At 61.3% G+C, this 14167-nt stretch overlaps 5 protein-coding genes across 5 annotated transcripts; 4 read left to right on the forward strand and 1 right to left on the reverse strand.

Annotated features, from left to right (window-relative positions):
- Positions 1–553: 553 nt before the first annotated feature.
- On the forward strand, positions 554–3316 carry VTJ83DRAFT_5506 (uncharacterized protein; the record flags this gene model as incomplete). Its single annotated transcript, XM_071012114.1, has 4 exons — positions 554–922; positions 1135–1771; positions 1834–2372; positions 2444–3316. The coding sequence occupies 4 exons, from the start codon at positions 554–556 to the stop codon at positions 3314–3316; spliced, it is 2418 nt and encodes an 805-aa protein (XP_070864881.1).
- Positions 3317–5586: 2270 nt separating this feature from the next.
- VTJ83DRAFT_5507 (uncharacterized protein) lies at positions 5587–6934 on the reverse strand (the record flags this gene model as incomplete). The annotated part of the gene is made up of 4 exons (XM_071012115.1): positions 5587–6337; positions 6431–6546; positions 6687–6734; positions 6932–6934. The coding sequence occupies 4 exons, from the start codon at positions 6932–6934 to the stop codon at positions 5587–5589; spliced, it is 918 nt and encodes a 305-aa protein (XP_070864882.1).
- Positions 6935–7874: 940 nt separating this feature from the next.
- VTJ83DRAFT_5508 (uncharacterized protein) lies at positions 7875–9126 on the forward strand (the record flags this gene model as incomplete). The annotated part of the gene is made up of 2 exons (XM_071012116.1): positions 7875–7997; positions 8110–9126. 2 exons carry the CDS (start codon positions 7875–7877, stop codon positions 9124–9126), a joined length of 1140 nt encoding a protein of 379 aa, XP_070864883.1.
- Positions 9127–10074: 948 nt separating this feature from the next.
- VTJ83DRAFT_5509 (uncharacterized protein) lies at positions 10075–11394 on the forward strand (the record flags this gene model as incomplete). The annotated part of the gene is made up of 5 exons (XM_071012117.1): positions 10075–10103; positions 10312–10761; positions 10849–10938; positions 11000–11033; positions 11092–11394. 5 exons carry the CDS (start codon positions 10075–10077, stop codon positions 11392–11394), a joined length of 906 nt encoding a protein of 301 aa, XP_070864884.1.
- A 579-nt stretch (positions 11395–11973) lies between these two features.
- Positions 11974–12754, forward strand: VTJ83DRAFT_5510 (uncharacterized protein; the record flags this gene model as incomplete). Its single annotated transcript, XM_071012119.1, has 3 exons — positions 11974–12149; positions 12227–12264; positions 12435–12754. 3 exons carry the CDS (start codon positions 11974–11976, stop codon positions 12752–12754), a joined length of 534 nt encoding a protein of 177 aa, XP_070864885.1.
- Between the last annotated feature and the right edge of the window lie 1413 nt (positions 12755–14167).

Here is a 14167-nt window from a genome sequence, read left to right on the forward strand (position 1 = left end):
CGACTCCATAACAGTCCACTCCGCCCCTCCGTCCTACGGTATCCCTGAGATTGCTATCCACTCCTCCAAACAACGCCGGGACCCTGTCAACACCGCCCCGACCCTCGACCGCTCTCATCGCATTTATCGATCGGCCTGTCCCATTCCCCTCGCCCCTCCGCACCTCACCTCCCTTCATCCATCCATTCGTCGCTCAACACCATCCTCTCCGCCCTCCTCGCCTCGTTCCGCCCACCGCCTCGCTCGTCCCCTCCCCCATCCAGCCTCCCTAGGTCCGTTCCCGATCCACCGCTCCCGCACTTCGAAACCGTCGCCCTCCCCCCCCCCCTCTTCTCATCCATCGCCGCCCTCCTTCGGCTCCGGCTGGCGGGCTGCAGCGACGTCGATCGAGTCGTCGGCCCAGGCTTGCACGTTTCGGATTGCAGCCTCCGCGCCTGCGTCTTCCAGGCCCCAACCCCCCCAACAAAACCACCGAATCTCCTTCTCCCTCTTCCTTTCCCACGCGCAACCGGGCACCCGGCCTCGGTGTGCCAATTCTCAACAGCCGCCTGCCATGGCGACGACGCTTTCCCCCGGGCAGGACATGCCCATCCGCTCCCAGTCGGTCCGCACGACCCGACGCCCTCAGACGGCACCGCGCCCTGAACCTCTGCCGCGATCCGAGTCGGCCACGCGAGCCGAGGCTTCGCGCCCCCACCGCCGCAGCAGCCAGCGGTCCACCAACGGCGCCCCCTCGCCCCGACACCCCCCCTCGGAGCACGCCCCGGAGTCGTCCTCGGCCGCCGCCGAGCACTCTCGCGAGAGGCCCGTCGAGTCGCAGGGCTCCCAGCGGCCCGGCAAGCCCAGATATCGCACCGTCATCCCCGCGCCCTCCGGAAACTATGCCTTCATCAAGACCATCGGTCAGGGGAGCATGGGCAAGGTCAAGCTGGCGAGAAAGGAGGGAACCAACGAACTGGCAAGTCCCGTCCTCCCCCTTCTCGCTTTTCTCTCTGCCTCTCTCTCTCGCGCTACCTGCTGTTGCCCACCTTGCCTTCTCTATGCATTCATGACTCGTGCGTTTCTTCTTCTTCTGCCTACGTCTCGATCCTAACCGAAGAGGGTACATCTCCGCCCCCCCGCCCCCGCGTCTAGGTTGCTTGCAAGATCATCGAGCGCGTTTCGCCCGACGACGGTCGCGCGAGCCGGGAGGAGAGAGAGCGCGCCGACGCCGCGAGGGAGGACCGCAACGCCCGCGAGGCCGCCATCGTCAGCCTGCTGAACCACCAGTACATCTGCGGCCTGCGGGACAACCTGCGGACCCGCTGGCACTGGTACATGCTGTTCGAATACGTCAACGGCGGCCAGATGCTCGACTACATCATCTCGCACGGCAAGCTCAAGGAGAAGCAGGCCCGCAAGTTTGCCCGCCAGATCGCCAGCGCCGTCGACTACTGCCACCGCAACAGCATCGTCCACCGCGACCTCAAGATCGAAAACATCCTCATCAGCAAAACGGGCGACATCAAGATCATCGACTTTGGCCTCAGCAACCTCTTCTCCCCCGACGAGGACCGGAAGCTCAAGACGTACTGCGGCAGCCTGTACTTCGCCGCTCCCGAGCTGCTCCAGGCCCGCCCTTACACGGGCCCCGAGGTCGACGTCTGGAGCTTCGGCGTCGTCCTCTTCGTCCTCGTCTGCGGCAAGGTGCCGTTTGACGACCAGTACATGCCCGCCCTTCACCAAAAGATCAAGAAGGGCGTCGTCGACTACCCCCCTTGGCTGACCAGCGGTAGGGAACACAAAACCCACCCTTTCGTCCATGGCAAGCTTCGGCTAACCACCAGCGATCAGAATGCAAGCACTTGATCTCGAGGATGCTCGTCACCGACCCCAAGCAGCGAGCCACCATGCACGAGGTCATGAACCACCCCTGGATGCTCAAGGGCTACAACGGCCCTCCCGAGAACTACCTCCCGCACCGCGAGCCCCTGAAGCTGCCGCTGGACGACGAGGTCATCGCCCACATGACGGGCTTCAAGTTCGGCTCGCCCGAGCAGATCCGCGAGGAGCTCACCAAGAAGATCACCTCGCCCAAGTACCTGGCCGCCGTTCGCCGCCTCGAAAAGGAGCGCGAGCAGGCGCCGCCCAGCGTCAAGGACGCCGAGAAGAAGCGCAGCTTCGGGTTTGACTTTTACAAGCGCCGCAACTCAATAACCAGCAAGGAGACCCTCACCAACGGCAGCTCCGAGGGCCTGCCGCTCGGCGACGACCCGCTCAACGCCTTCGACCCCATGATCTCGGTCTACTACCTGGTCCGCGAGAAGTTTGAGCGCGAGCGGGCCCAGCAGGCCGCCCAGGCCCCGCAGCCCTCGGTGCCGCCCCGCGTTCAGGTGCCGCCGTCGCCGCAGCAGGCCAGCCGACCCCCGTGCCGCCGTCCCCCGTCGTGCGGCCCCGGGAGAAGCACTCGCTCGCCGAGCTCCCGCCTCCCCAGCCGGCCCACACCGAGGGAAGCCGCGGGGGTCGGGCCCGGGCCCGCTCCCACAGCGAGGATCAGGTCCGGGAGCCCGTCAACAACGGCCTCCTGTCGCCCGAGATGGCGATCCCCAAAAAGAGCGGCGGCGGCGGCGGCGCCGTGTCGATCCTCCGGCGGCTCAGCACCCGCGACAGGAGAAAGGACCCGTCGGATCCGCGCTCCAGCTCCCTGCAAAAGTCGGTCTCGATGCGCGCCAAGTCGCTCGGCCACGCCCGGCGAGAGAGCATCCAGGCGCGGCGGGCCCGTCGCGAGGCCGAGCAGCAGCTGCCGGGAGGCGGCCAGCACGAGCCCGTCAAGGAGGAGACGGACGCCGAGCTGGGCGGCGCCGTCACCGAGGGCGGCGAGACGAGCGGCGGCTCCCACGAGCGGCTCGAGCCCGAGGACCCGGACCTTGCCAAGCCCGTCTACCTCAAGGGCATCTTCAGCGTCTCCACCACCTCGACCAAGCCTCTGCCCGAAATCCGCGCCGACATCAAGCGCGTGCTCAAGCGCCTCGGCGTCGACTACGCCGAGATCAAGGGCGGCTTCAGCTGCGTCCACACCCCGAGCATCGCCGAGGAGGACCGCCGCCCGGCCTACGCCGCTCATCGGCCCCACTCGCACTCGTCCGGCCACCACGGCTCGTCGTCGCGCGCCGCCGCCGCCGAGCCGGGCGTGTCCGAAGGCGAGATCCGCTTCGAGATTGTCATCGTCAAGGTGCCCATCGTGAGCCTCCACGGCGTCCAGTTCAAGCGCGTCGGCGGCGATACATGGCAGTACAAGGCCATGGCGGAGCAGATCGTCCGGGAGCTGAGGCTCTAGTGCGGCTGGTGGCCATCTAGGGCCGGGAGAGGGCAGATGCTGGGGAGCAAGCTGTGACGGTTTTTTACTCTCTCTCTCTCTCTCTCAGTTGGGGCGGTGAAGATGGGCCCGGGCAGAGGGGGGGGGGGGGGGGGGGGGGAAGGGCCCTTTGCGAGTTGGGTAGGAAATATACACGGTTACGGTGACGGTGGCGGCGGCGGTGGCGGTGGTGGTGGAAAAAGAAAAAAAAACAAGAGAAAAAAAAAAAAACACACAAGGTCCAACGCGTTGGTTGGTCAGGTGGAGGAGGATAAAGATACACGAGATGGCAAGCCCTGGTTTTATGCTGCGTTTCTTTTCCCTTGCATGTCGCGGAAGAAAGAGGAGTGCTGGCTGGGACTGGGTCTGGTTCTGGTTTTTTTTTTTTTTTCTTTTTGGTCTGGCTTGATTTTTTTGGTTCTTTCTCCTCCTCATGGCCCTTGCTTTCTTCTATTCTTTTTGTTTTCTCCGGCTATGGTCTTGCAAGTCATGTTGCCATGCTTTTTTTAGGGATGGGGTCGGTTGCGGTCATGCTTGTGTCGTCGGGCGGTGAAATGTCCCGCCGGCGGGGGAGAAAAGAAGCGAGATGTCGAAAGGGGAGGATGATGATGACGTCTTCTCTGCGGTGTTGTTTATATGTTAATCACTACTACCCTACGGTACTTAGTTGCCTACTACCTACTAATACTGAGAGACCGAAAAGAGTCTCTCCCTCCTTGTTCTTCTTCTTCCTCTTCTTCTCTGCTAAGCCCTTGGTTCGCTTTGTTGTTGTCTTTGGGGATGAGAATGATGTTGATGGTACCATTCACGCTGATGTTGGCGTTGACATGGTGCATGTTGCATAGGCGATGTCTTGTCGGCACTTTGGATGGCAGGCGAGCTCTGCAAAGTACCTTTAATGGGACCTCACTGTCTCTCATCCTTCAACGTTCCCATCAAGTAGCCGAGCAGCAAAGCAGTGTTGTTGTATTATAGGACAATGGCACCGCAATGGGTATCTTTGTCGGTGCGCTTCGAATTTTGACGGATGCTTTCCAAAGGTTTCTTCTCGCTGCCATGTACAAGTGATCCAATCGTTGACCATCCCCCCTATCTCTCTCTTGCCCATCTCTCTCTCTCTCTCTCTCTCTGGTGCTTTGATACCTGACCCGCAGTGCCTATCGCCCGGCCGAAGTGGTCGGGTTGCACACCCGCAGCCGTCGACAACGGCCGCAGCGTACGGTGGGTGTCAAGGGGTGGAAGGCCGAGAAAGGAAAAGAGGGTGGACGAGAAGAAGGGTCGGCTTTCAGGGACCCTCGGAGGCAGATCCTCGATCCTCATGGGCCCGACCTGCCCGAGACGGACCTTGACCCTTGACTCCCGGCGCAGGACAGCCTGGGCGACCCGAGGGCCCATCATGCTCTGTTCGAAACGCAATACAAAGAAAGGCGCGTGCGCGGTGGTGGCAGGGAAGTCGGCCGAGGGCATTCCATGCGCTGGTGGAGAGAAGGCATGGTTGGGAGCGGCAGAATTGCGTCCGATGGGGACGGCAAGCCCGAGGAGAACGAGTGCGTGTGTGTCGTGTATGTATGTATATGTGTGTGTATGTGTGTGTGTGTGTCATGTATCTACGACATCAAACCAACAGATCCGAACCTCGACCGAGCAGGGCATTTCGTAGGACGGGCGTGCTTCTTTCATGCATGCCCTGGCCGCTTCGGCAGCTTCTCCCCGAGGTGGGTGGACTTGACGTTGCCGTGCCGTGCCGTGCTGCCTCTCCCTCCCTGAGCCACGCCAAACCTTGATTGTAGAGTGTGTTCGGCCTGCATACGTGACGCAGAGCTTCGAGCAGGGCATCTTGGACCTCGAGTCTCGGCGGGCACGAACCCAGGCAGCGCGTTGGGAACGGGCCAACCTTGGCTCGACAACGACATTGGGACGTCTCGTTCAGCTCTCTGCAGAGCCGTCCAAAGCAGCCGTCGACCAGCGACTGGGTTTGACGTTTCTTGGTATGAGGTACGCCTTGGGGACAAATGTCTATATATGCAATTTTTCTTGGCCTGGTTCATTTCCATGGCCTTGGTGTCACTGCATCACAAGTCAATCACCGGCGTGACATGCCTGCCGGTTCCGAGATCGAGATGGCCGACAAACTACTGTATTAGCTCTAACCATAACGCCCGGCTCCTTTGCATCCCATCCGCACGCGACACACACACACACGCGCGCGCGCGCGCGCGCGCCTTAGACGCACGATCCTGCACCTGCCTTCTTCACTCCTCGATCGTCTTGACGCACTCCCACTCGCCCTTGAGGTTCTCCTTCCACAGCGTCACCTTGTTGTCGGCGCCCGACGCCGCCAGCACGTTGCCGCTGAGGGACCAGCTGACGCGCCAAACGGCGGCGTCAAAGCTGAGCACCTTGGACGACCACTGCAGCGGGTTCGCGGGGTCGCTGGTCCAGATGCGGACGGTGCGGTCCTGCGAGGCGCTGGCGATGTAGCTCTTTTGCAGCACGGTCGGGCTCCAGGCGACGTCGCGGACCCAGTCGGTGTGGCCCGTCAGGGGCTCGCGCTCGAGCTTGTAGCCGTTGGCGGCCGGGTCGTAGACCCAGATCTTGAGGGTGTTGTCGGAGCCGCCCGTGACGAAGCGGCGGTTGCCGGTGGCCTTGGGGCCGGGCTTGCTGCTGACGATGCTGCCGGGGCTGGTGGCGGGGGCCCACGAGACCGAGTTGACGCCGAGGCCGTGGGCGTGGAAGATGGCGTGCTCCCACTGGCTGTTGTCGCGGAACTCGAGGACGCTGACGTTGCCGTCGGACGAGGCGCAGGCCAGCAGGCAGCCGGCCTCGTGCGGGGACCAGGCCACCACGTTGACGCTCGCCTTGTGCAGGGCAAAGTCGAAGATGCGCTGCCACGCGCCGTTGGTCTCGCGCCAGATGAGCACCTTGCCGTCGTAGCCCGCCGAGGCCAGGATGTTGCCGTACTTGGGATGCGCCCACGAGACGCACCAGACGGCGCCGTCGTGCCTGTTGTTTTTTTGTTTTCCCATGTGAGCTCCGTCCGTCCGGGCGGGGGGAGGAGAAGAGAGGACCCGGGAGTTCTACCGAGGGCCGACGTACCCCTTGAGCGTCTCGGTCAACCGTTGCGTCTCGCCCTCAATCTCGAAGATCTTGATGGTGCGGTCCGAGGAGCATGTCGCTAACCTCCGGCCGTAGTAGTCGAGGACTGCATCGTGCTGGAGCATCGGGTCAGACAGGGGATCTCTTGGGTGGCGAGGCAAGGGAGGGGGGTTGGGTTTCGTTGTCGTTGTCGTCGTCGTCGTCGTCGGTGTTGTTGGTTCGTATCAGCAACAGCTCGGGAATCGGAACTACGTACAATCATGTCATCGTGGCCAGAGTTGGCAATGACTTGTGTTCCTGCCGCCTGCAGTGAGGGAGGGGGGGAGCAACGGGTCAGCTTGCTTTGTTTCTATCTATCTTTTGTATGTGCAGACCAGCCGCTGGCCAACTGTCTCCACGACCCAACAAACTGCCTTGAGAGAGTCCCGGGCCTTGGGAGAAAAGCCAGAGGAGAGAGAGAGAGAGAGAGAGAGAGGAAGAGGGAGGGGAGGGAGAGCGAACCATTCTGAAACGACAGGAGCTCCTGTTTCTATTGTTGTTGTATGTACAATAAGAAAAAGATATCAAAAATCCCCGCAAGGAAGAAATTGCCGAGACCTGAGCTTCGCAAAGAGAATGGCCGTCGCTGGTGGTAGGTCAGGTATTGTTGTGGTAATTGGGGTTGCGATGTCAATGGGGTGAATAGGGAATAACTAGTACCGCGTTTCGTGCTTGGGTGGTGAATGCTATGGATGCCACTGCCACCCCTGCCCGTTGATGTCCAGCTGGCCAGAAATCCCCCCTCCCCACATGGTGGAGACCTCGGTGTAGCTGGCCAAGGTGACCCCTCGGTGAGCCAAGGTGAGCAGACGGTGTATCCGATTCGGTGGGGCATGCCACCAAGAGCTCCTTCATGTGCATCATCGCACTGTACTCGGCTCTTGGCTTCGCCCCTCTGGGCCCCTCAATCACAGGCTCGGCCCGCCCTGCACTGGAGCGCTGCCACCACTGGACGAGTCGGCTTCCCGGCCATGTCCACCCCCCCCCCCCCCCCCAAACGCCGAGTCACCACCAACCCTGGCATCACCACCTTCTAACTCTCCCCCCGCCTCGCGGCCACAAAACCACCACACCACACGCCCACGATCCTCGCGGACCCGCCTGCGAATGGCGTCAACCCTATTGTCTTTTTTGGAAATGCCGCTGATACTATTCTTGCGCGCTCTTCCCTCCCAAATCCGCAGCGCCGCCGCTTGATTTCGATCCCTATATCTTCCCACCACCGCTTTCCCTCGAGCTCTTCAACCTCGGCTTCTCTCCCTCTTCTTCCAACCACCGGGTTTGCGCAGTTCCTTGTGCCAGCCGCTTCTCTCCATCGCTCGTCTTCCAAAGAGCCCCATCAGCCCTACTTCTTCAGCCAGTCTCTCTTCAGATCCTTCGATCTCTGACATCCCCGATCGACACCATGGCCGACAGCATGTGTGGCCCGTCCAACGCGGGCAAGACCCTCCTCAACCATGTCGACCGCGACCGCTCCCTGCATCAGGATCGCCTGGCCGGCGCTGCGCCTCAGGCCGGCCTCGGCAATGTACGTTTTTTCTTCCCGACCGGGCTCCCTCTGTCGAAGGGGGTGCTCCTCCTCGTCGTCGTCGTCGTCGTCGTCATCATCATTGGATGCTAACCGGTCCATGAAACCGCAGACCTTCCGCTCGCAGACCCAGTTCGCCAACGGCACCGAGGCCGCCTTTGCCAATTTCCAGCAGGCCGGTCCCGTCATGGAGCCTGCCCTCGCCCCCGGTCTCGACATGACCGCCATGGTTCCCGGTCCTCGCTTCGCCCCGGCCGGCCCGGCTCAGCATGCTCCCATCCCGGGCGCCCCTGCTCCTGCTGCTGCCGTCGGCGGTAATGCGCTGGCCCAGGACTGGGTTTCCGAGTTCTCGAGCATGCAGATCGGCGCCGGCAACGCCGGTCCCGGCGCCGCCTCGGCCATGCGCGTCCAGGCCCACGCCGCCACCATGGCTCCCGCGAACCAGCCCATGGCCATGGCCGCCCGCTCGACCCCGTTCGCCGCCGGCCCCATGTACGGCTTCCGCCCCCCGGCCATGATGAACGCCTTCGCCCCGGCCGCTCCGATCCAAGGCCAGGCGGACGCCGCCGCGGTCGCCGCTACTGCCGAGGCCGCCGCTACCGCCGAGGCCGAGGCCTTCGACCGCGCCTTTGGCGAGTACGACAACCTGATCCTCGAGAACGACCTGGCTAGCTGGGCCGAGAAGCAAAAGGCCTACGACGCCGAGTTTGCGCGCGAGCAGGACAAGTGGATGGCCGAGCACGGCCCCCGCGTCATGCCGCCCACCGAGGCCGAGATGGCCATCATCGACAAGGACCTCGAGGCCCTCGCTGAGGAGCAGGACAAGGAGCGCGAGCTGCGCCAGAAGCGCGCCAACGACGAGGCCCTCGCCAAGGCCGCCGCCGACATTGTCAACTCGGTGGCCGACAACACCTCGGACAAGTTCAAGAACTCGCACTTTTTCGAGCTCATGCGGAGGATTAGCAACCGCGAGGTGGTGGTCGCCGGCGATGCCTTTGTCGACGCCGAGACCGGCGAGAAGGTCAACACCTCGCACGTCGACGACGACGATGACGACGGCCACCACCACCACCACGAGACCGGTGCTGGCGCCGCCCCCGCCCCCACCAACGGCGCCGGCGCGGCCTAAGCGTTGCCATCCTGCCTCGTACCGATCCATCAGCCGGGCACCGGCGAAGAGAAAATAAAAAAAAGACAAAAAAAAATTACGGGATGGACATGGGAGCATGGGATAGAATGGGATAGCCAGCCCCGGCGTGTGCTGGCTTTACAAGGTAGCCAAGGGCATAGGTAGCACTGATACTTTGTTCTCTTTTATTTGCTTTCCCGTCCACATGATGGTGACAACAGGCTTGTGTGAATCTGTACAATGTATTATCTGTTTAACGCCGCCGCCGGGCCGGTCGAGAATACACCATGGGTTTGCGTCGTGGAACGTTTTGCGTCCTGGAACGTCGGGGAAATGCCTGACGTTTCCTCCGTCGACCGGTGAAGCTTCGTAAAGTGTAAAGTGAGAGCGGAACGACAGTTTGCCGCCCGCCGAGGTCTCGCACTCGGAGGTCCGGGCCCGGCCTGCAGCAGCAGCATGCAACCTCCAGTCGGGGTTCGGCGATGTGGATCCTCGCTGATGGCTCTTGTTTGTCACCCCAAGTCAGCCTCGCGTGCTGTTCATTTGTACATCAGGGCGTAGGGACCCGACGAGGGCATAGTTTCGGTTCCCTCCTTTTTTTTTTTTTTTGGAGAAGCAGACATCAATCCATTTTGTTCGGCTTCGTTTTGCCATTTCACCCCCCTCGTCTTCTTCCTCTCCGTTCTCCAAAGCACACCCATGACTCCCGAAGATCCCACGGCGCAAGCCATCCCACCCTTCCAAGGGGAACGCCTCCGCATCCCCGACCTCACTCCTGCGTTTGCCGCGTGGAAGCAGGGGGTGAATCCGCTCCATGAGCGGGTACGGCCAGCGGTGGATGGCCGGTTGGAAGAGATCTTGATAGGGGATGAAGATGGAGAGGGAGAGGGAGGTGGGAAAGACGAGAAAACGATCCAGGTGCTCAGACGAAAGTTGGAAAAGGTGAAAATGGCGGATATAGGGCTGTTTGCGGCTGGGTAGGTGGCTGTGCTCTGTTGCTTGTGCCTCGGTTGGCTCGCCCTGGCCATGATGACGGCTGGCTTGTCTGGCCCTGCGGTGCGTGGTGTAGAACGAGGGACGGAAAGCCGGACCGTGGGCAGGAGACAAGCCGATCAAAGACACCGCCGTGCAGACCACGCACCACATCCAACCAGGCAGGCTGACGATCCGTGCAACACGAGCCAGGCTCTTCCCCGACGCGCCCTACGACGCCCTCGAAACGGCCGCCTTTTACAACATCTGGCTCTTCCTCTGGGACGACGCCATCGACGGCAGCGGCGGCCGCGAGCTGTCCGACGCCGACGAGTACAGCCGGCGGTCGGCGGCGTTCGTGGAGCACGCCCTGCGCTGCGCGGACCGGTTCTGCTTCTGCTCTCGCGATGGCCGGCCGCATGCTCCTCCGGCCCCAACCAGGACGTGCGCGAGCTTTTCCGACGTGGCCGGGCGCATCCGCGCGGCGGCGGGCGAGCGGAGGCCGGACGACCTCGTGGAGCTGGCCGGCCGGCTGAGGGAGTACATGGAAGGCTGCGTCGCGGAGCATCGCGCGCGGGTGACGGGCGCGGTGCCGAGCGTGGAGGAGTTTTACAGCTGGCGGCTGAAAACGTCGTCGACGGAGGCCTTTTTGGTTTTGACCCGGTAACGTTGTCTTCTTGTCCATCTTTCTTTTTTCTCTCTCTCTTCTCATTCCGGGATGGCATGACGAGAGAGTGCTGACCCGGGCAGCATCCTGAACGATATCACGCTCCCTCACGAGATATTTCGGTCGAAGGAGCATGTTGAGATGGGCGTCTGCGTCAACAAGCTACTCATCCTGTAGGTCCTGGTGTCTCGGGGAGTCAAGCACGCAGCGTTGAGCTAATGGAGCATGCCGCAGAATCAACGAGCTGTTCTCGCTCAAAAAGGAGCTGGTATGCACGCCCCTGTGAGCATGGCCTTGTCGTGACACAGCAGCTGATGACTCGCCAGAAAGACGGCGCCTTTGGCAACCTTCTACCCATCACGATGAGGGAGCTCGGCACAGACCTCGAGGGCGCCGTGCATCACATCATCCAAGACATCGACCGGTGCATCCAGGACTACGACCGCCATGCTTCGACCATGCGGTCAGCAGCCGCTCAGCGACACCCCGAATCCTTGGGCCAGGTCGAGAAGCTGATTGCGGCATACCAATGCATCGCCACGGCGGTGCTCAACTTTTCCATCAACAGCCCCCGGTACGGACTCGCCAAGTACAGGCAGGCGGATGGTTCATTTCTCGTTGAGCTCTGAAGTTGCAGGTCGAGGGCTGTCTGCCACCTCCGCTCCTCATCCTCAACCAAGGAACCCCCCCCTCAGCAGTGGAGGTTGTAGCCGGCTACCCGCCTCTCCCATCAAGAATAGAGGTGGTTAGGTAAGCCGGTGAGCTTGTGTTGATTTGGAGACTACCTGGTATTTTTGCCCTTTCTTTTCGAACCGTAGGCGCTTGGATGAACGAGCGGCTCCCATGTCGAGAAACATAGTACATACCTATCGATGTATCAGTATCAGATAGGCCGTGCTGCTCGCTGGAAATGACGATTTCCAGAAGGGAGGGAGGCTCGGCATGCGACGGGGATCACATCATATCGTGAAAGGGAGAGAGACTGCAGCGGTCCCTCTTCCATTCGTAGCGTCCCAAATGCGGGGTGTGGAACCAGCTTACAAACCCGCATCAACCTCACGACTCGCAGCCTCTTGGAGACCTTAAAGCAGGCGAAGCAAACACTTCAAGACCCGAAATCCATTCGACCACCTCTTGCTTTGGGTCACTTCGTTGCCTGCTCACAGCTCAGACCACTTTTGCAACGCCGTCCTAGCGATCACTGCACAATGTCCGGCCCGATCCCCGGGTATCCGTCGCCGTTGGCCGGGTACGAAGGCCTCCCGCCGCTCACCGAAGAGAGGAACGAGGATGGCAAGAGCCTCCAAACCCCGCAAACCGGCATCCTCAGCAGCGCATACGACAAGTTCCCCGAGCCCTTGGACAATGGCCGGAGAGGGGGCTTGTGAGTGTTTTCTTGGTGTCCTCGGGCCGCCGAGGAAACAAACCCTCACCGCTGAGCCGGGCTAACACCACCGGCAGCGACGTGCACATCTATTACTTTCAAACCAACCCGCAGCGTAAGTTGAACCCCACCTACCTCTTTTTCTTTGTCCGTCTTGCGGGCGAAACGTTCGCCTTACCCTCCATGTTCCACCCTCCACGCCCTACCTCCACCTCCTCTTCTTCCGCCCAGCACGGCGCACCGCACTCCCACACGCTCACGCGCGCCAACGCGACGGACCCGCAGAGACCGAGTACGCGCGGCAGCTCCACGAGCGCATCCGCCGCGAGTTCCCCGAGCTGCGCATCTACCGGTTCTGGGACCGGCCGGTGGGGCCGCACCCGGTGGCCATGTTCGAGGTGAACCTGTTGACGCCGGCGCAGTTTGGCGCCTTCGTGCCGTGGATCGCCGTCTGGCGCGGGCCGCTGTCGGTGCTGGTGCACCCCAACACGATCGAGGAAGGGGTGCCCGAGGGGGAGAAGGAGCTGCGGAACCACACGGAGAGGGCGATTTGGATGGGGGAGCGGGTGCCGTTGGATGTCGGCGTGTTTAAGCAGGTCCTGTAGACATGGAAAAGAGGGAGGATCTGGCAAGGTAGTGTATGTACTATGTATATGTACAGTGTACAGTAGTTGTGTGGTAGTGGAGGCCCTTGGATTGGGGGGGGGGGGGGGGTGGAAGTGTCGTTGAGGATCGGTGCGTTGCAGCAAAAGATAACTAGGTACCACCCCTTTCTCCAGCATGTTGACGGAAGTTTCCGCCCTCGGGTGCCTGATTTGCTTCCAAGCCACCATGCCGTGGCTTGTCGCATGATCCGCTTGGACCGTAAGGTTGATTTCGCGGACGCCGTGGGTGACAGCCAAGACGGGCCGGGAGGAGGGTGTTTGCGCAACGGAAGAGAACCCAACGGTTCAGCCATGCATCCCCCCCCCCTTCTCCTTTCCCTCGAATGTTCTTCCTCTCAAGGGGTCTAATGTACCCCATGTTTACACAGTATGTCATGGGATGGCGTGCTGGTCAAGGCGTCCGGTTGTAAGTACAGTGCCTACACCGTAGTGTGTGCGTACAGTACACAGTCAAGCGGCAACGAGGCACATGGCAGTTTACCTGACATCCATTCCATGGCCGAGAACAGAAAACAGCGAAGCGACGTCGTACCAAGGTACCTAGTTACCTAACTACGGCGTACTGTGTACAGTAGGCAGTCAGGTACTTACTCAGTACCTATGCTAGCGTAGCGTATGTAATACCTTGTTACCTCTCGGGTGATGAAACGGCTTGGGCTGCTTTTCCTGTGCCTCCCTGGTCGACATCGCGGTGCTTTCCCCGTTTAGCCCTCTTGCGTCCCCCGCATCGCCTCTCATTGGACAACCCTACCGACCCCAGCCTCAATTACGTACAATGATTGGCTCTGCTGTCCCAGACGGACCTCTTTTAAGATTAAGCTCAACCTTGTCAACCTTTCAGCTGACAGGGGCCCGCAAACTTCCACCAACCTCAGACCTCGTCAGAGAGACAGGAACCAGACCAAAAAAAAACATACACAACGTCCGTGACACAGACTGGGGACTTCTTGGACACTCTCCACGGTGTTTCTTGGCTCTGCCTACCACCATGGATGGGCCCCCCTTGACGCAGGGGCTTCGCAGAGAACCGAACCCCCCCCATTCGGGAAGTCCTCTCTATGCGGAAGAAGCACCACCCAAGATGGATCTGTCGGTCTGTCGGTCTGCCCGCCCGGTTTGCCTACCGTGGTACACTAGCGGGCCCGCGTATGGCGGAGGGTTGACCCGCGCTTGCCCCCCCCCCTCCCTTCGCGCGTTCCCTTGAGCGTGAAGAGGAGCCAAGTCAAATGTTTGCTCCGACGTGATGGTGAATTTTTCCTGCTCCCCAGAATCTGAATCTGGTTTGCCGGGACGCACCCGTAACGACGCCTCAGCGACACCCTCCCTCATCCTTGGATTCTTCCCCCCGCGGCC

This window comes from Remersonia thermophila, chromosome 5 (assembly GCF_042764415.1).
Source record: "Remersonia thermophila strain ATCC 22073 chromosome 5, whole genome shotgun sequence".
Lineage (NCBI taxonomy): Eukaryota > Fungi > Ascomycota > Sordariomycetes > Sordariales > Chaetomiaceae > Remersonia > Remersonia thermophila.